The sequence below is a fragment of the Phaethon lepturus genome, unplaced genomic scaffold (assembly GCF_000687285.1).
Source record: "Phaethon lepturus isolate BGI_N335 unplaced genomic scaffold, ASM68728v1 scaffold23164, whole genome shotgun sequence".
NCBI classification, from domain to species: domain Eukaryota; kingdom Metazoa; phylum Chordata; class Aves; order Phaethontiformes; family Phaethontidae; genus Phaethon; species Phaethon lepturus.
In genome coordinates, this window is record NW_010535784.1 from 2870 (window position 1) to 6630 (window position 3761).

General features: G+C 60.9%; 1 protein-coding gene across 1 annotated transcript in view; it reads right to left on the reverse strand.

Moving 5' to 3' along the window:
• Positions 1 to 3761, reverse strand: part of GPAT2 (glycerol-3-phosphate acyltransferase 2, mitochondrial) — a gene marked incomplete at both ends in the record, with an annotated part of 7874 nt that overhangs the window by 2002 nt on the left and 2111 nt on the right. Inside the window, 9 exon segments of the mRNA XM_010285979.1 lie at positions 377 to 495; positions 587 to 672; positions 957 to 1067; positions 1179 to 1385; positions 1580 to 1679; positions 1830 to 1966; positions 2049 to 2148; positions 3074 to 3202; positions 3712 to 3761. The exon segment at positions 3712 to 3761 is cut by the window's right edge and continues 3 nt beyond it. Coding sequence (XP_010284281.1) covers positions 377 to 495; positions 587 to 672; positions 957 to 1067; positions 1179 to 1385; positions 1580 to 1679; positions 1830 to 1966; positions 2049 to 2148; positions 3074 to 3202; positions 3712 to 3761 — 1039 coding nt within the window.

The window sequence follows — 3761 nt, forward strand, 5'->3', positions numbered from 1 at the left end:
CAACGCCGTCTGCAAGGGAGCGAGAGGCACTCGTCAGCCAACGGGAGATTAGCCCCCCGCCCCGAGCCCAAAGGGAAGAGAAGACAGTGGTGGGGATGGCACCCAGCGGGTGCTGGGGTGCTTTTCGCCCACCGCCAGCCCCTGGTTGTTTACACTTCCCATTTCCAGCCCAGGAACGCACACTGCCAGGCAGCCGTCACCCCACCAGCCGACAAAATAACCGGTAACGGCACAGCCACCTCCGTGCCAGCGGGAGCACGGAGAGGCCGTCGCAAGGGGTGACCCTGGCAGGACCACGCGAGCGTGGCTGACCCACAGCCCTGCATGGACAGAAGGCTGAAGGATGGACTCCTGGCTGCCCCAGCAGACCCCTCACCGCTCAGGGAGTGCAGGCCCAGCTTGGTCACCAATATTTCCTCTTCTGCCTCTAAGCCAGCAGCCGTTGTGGGGCTGGGACTCCAAACCTCTGCCTTCTTGCCATCCAGCTGACTGGGGCTAGAGAAAACAGGGCAAGAGGGGTGAGAAAACGGGGCCAGGAGCAGACGTCAGAGGCGAGACGTTGCCCCGAGGCTCAGCTCCTGCTTACCACGTGCCGAGGATGGTGGGCAGCAGCAGCTCCTCCAGCGGCTTCCCCCTGCAGCTCTGCCTGACGAGGTTTTTGGCTGCAAACTCCTGGGCAGGAGGACAAACGAGCCTGTTGGTGCTCGCAGCCCTCGGCGCCAACAAGCTGACCTGACCCCTTCGGTCCCCAGGACCCCATTGCCCCAGCAACCCCCCAGCTTCCCCTAAAGGTGGGCTCACCGGATCTCCTGGAAAAAAACGGATCCCCCCAGCCACCCCAAACCCCCCAGTCCAACCCGCAGAGGTTTGCGCAGCCACCAACATCACGGCAATAAACCCTCCAGTGCCGGGATGGATCGGGCCAGGAGCCCTGGCCAGACACCCTGCCGCCATACCTGTAAGGAGAAGGGCTGGGCAAAGTCCACCCGGGCACAGCCAAGGTTTCGGCATGCGGCCCGGCACGCTGCCCAGAGGCAAGTGCCAAGGCCAAGGGGCCGAGCACGGTGCTGGGAGGAGACGGGATCAAAGCATTAATGGGCTGATGGAGCTGAGGACCATTCCCTGGGGCCACACCCGGTGATTTGGGTGCTGTGCCCACACTGGTTAAGACCTCTCACCGCTCCTTCCCCATGCAAACCGCTAGGGACCATGTCGTAGGCAATGCCCACAGGGACCAGGAGGACGTCAGGGACGGCGCCGTCCCGCACGGCTTGGTAGACAAGGGCCAGCCACTCCCGGGCAGGGGCAGAGAGGCACAGGGCGACGGAGGGCTCTTCCAGGAAGATGAGCAGAGGCTGTTGGCTCCTCAGCACCTCCTCGACGTACTGGTGGGGGAGACAAGGCGAGGCTGGGGCACACCAGTGGCACCCCGGGGATGCACGGGAGCTGCCAGCACCCATCGCACGGCTGAGAGGCTCAGCCAGCCCACAGTCGAGACGCTTCTCGACATCTTCACCCGAGCGCTTTTGGAGCTTGGGGAGGATGTTTCATCCCTCCCAGCACCCTGGACTGGACCTACCGTGGCCAGGACAGCCCCCAGGAGCCCTTTGTCCTGGTTGTTTGGCATCTGCTCCATCCTTGAAGGCAGGAAAATCCCTCCCAGGCGGCTGAGCAAGGCTCTGCGGGGGGAAGATGACACCACGGGCACCCACCTTGTATGGGGCCACGTCCCCCCATTCCCCACCTTGTCTTTGCAAGTGCAATTCCCTCCTCCCCGTGCAAGGACCTGGCCACATGCCGGGCTTGAGCGGGCGTCTGCCGTGCCTTACCGGAGACGAGGGCTGCAGACCTGGCCGCCCACCGTCACCCTGGGTACCCCCAGCCCCTGGGAGAAGAGGAGGAAGGACAGGAGCAGCCCATCCAGCTGGGATTTGTGCGTTGAGAGGAAAACCAGCGGCACACCAGGCTGCAAGGAAGGCGGCCAGGACTCAGTGCTGGCGTGCCGGCAGTGAGGCGTGGGGCTGAAAGCGGATTGTTGGGCTTCCTACCGTCCTGGCGGCCCTCAGCACCATCTGCAGCTGCCCTCGATGGAGCTGCACGCTGAGGAAGAGGCGGTTCAGGAGCTTGAGCAGAGCCCAGTTGCACAGCCTGCAGGAAAACATACACGTGAGCAACCCTGCGGGGGCTGTGGCTGCCCCCAGCCCCCCTCGGAGACCTTATCCAAGCTACCCTTCCCTGCCTCAGTTTCCCAACCCAGGCAGAAAAGGGGGCTGTGAGATACAGCTCAACTCAAAATCTCACTTCTCAGTTCCCGTAAAGCAAATAAACAGCTTTATTATAAATTCAGTTAAAACATTAAAGGCTGGATGTGACAAGACCACCCCCTTCTCCCCCTGGCAACAAAAGCTGAAGTCAATTACCCCTCCATCTCCCCGTCCTCCCCGCACGCTGTTTACGGGAAGGATCTGAATGCTTTTATCCCCTGGGTAATTTCTTCCCTTTAAATACTTCAGACTGCTCAGAGGGTTCTTTTATTACAGCTCAATCAGACAAGCAATTAGGCTACAATGCAACCTTTAATTGCCAATTTCTCAATGACAGGAGGGAAAAAAGAAAATTGGAGAGAGAAAGGAAAAGTTCCCTTATTCTTTGCTTTGATTTCCATCCTCCCAGTGGTTTGGTTTTTCTTCTTCCCTCCCTTCTCCACTCCAGCTCCCTGGAAAGAATTGGGGGAAATATCCCCAGGGAGCTGTGCGGGACCCCAGGGGCTGCCTGCCCTGCCGGTGTAGCCCTGGGCTCTCTGCACACGCATCCCCCGGAGGATCCATGTGCACTCCTCAAAGGATCCCCCCACCTCCCCCAAAGGGTGGCTCATGGCAGCGAGGCACTGAGCCACTGCTCAAAGCCCACCCAAAGGGGTTTACTGCACAAATGAAGAGCGTGAGGGACCTGGAGTGAAGGACAGGGACTGGGAATGCCCCAGCCAGGAACTGGGATCCCTCCAGGAAGAGGTGGGAGATGCCTGGGAAGGGGGATCCACACCCACAACCTTCCCTGGAGAGGGAGCGCAGACCTCAACATGAGAAGGGAGAGCGGAGCCTGGATTTCAGCCAGGATCTTGAGTGCTTTCTCCTTCCACTGCCAGTGGGATTCGCCGTCCCCTCTGGAGCCACGGGACTGTCCGGTAGCGGCATCCCGTACCCTGCAAAGAGGGGATGGAGAGGAGGTGGGAAGCACGAGGCAGAGCGAGGGGTTAAAAAGCATTCTGCATTACAGTAATTACAGTGTACTGGCTGCCAGCCTCATGCTGCGTAATTAGTGATGACAAGGAGTTAGGTGACAGTTGCCTGACAAGGCCACGTCACCCCAGACGTGGCGCGCTTGGACAGGGCGAGACCAGGAGAACCTTGGCAGTGTCCTGGAGCAGAGCCCAGAGACAGGAGAGGGGGTTCCCCACCAAACTGTGGCACTGGCCCCTTTTGGGGGTGCTGAGCCTGGGGGGGAGCAGCTGCAAAGCCCCTTCCTCGGGGCGAGTTTTTGAGAAGGGCGCAGCAGCAAGGAGCTGGCACGTTCTGCCTGGAGCAGACAAGCGCATCCCTTGCTGCGGTGACCGAAGGGGATCCCGCAGGTTTTGGGGACGAGGCTGCAGCACCCAGGATCTGCCAGGGGTGAAGGTGACCCTGGAGAGCCCCTCCGGCTGCTCCCACCTACCTCTTGCTGCGGCAGATCCTCGCCGGGAGGTCTCTGGGGGTGTCAGCAGG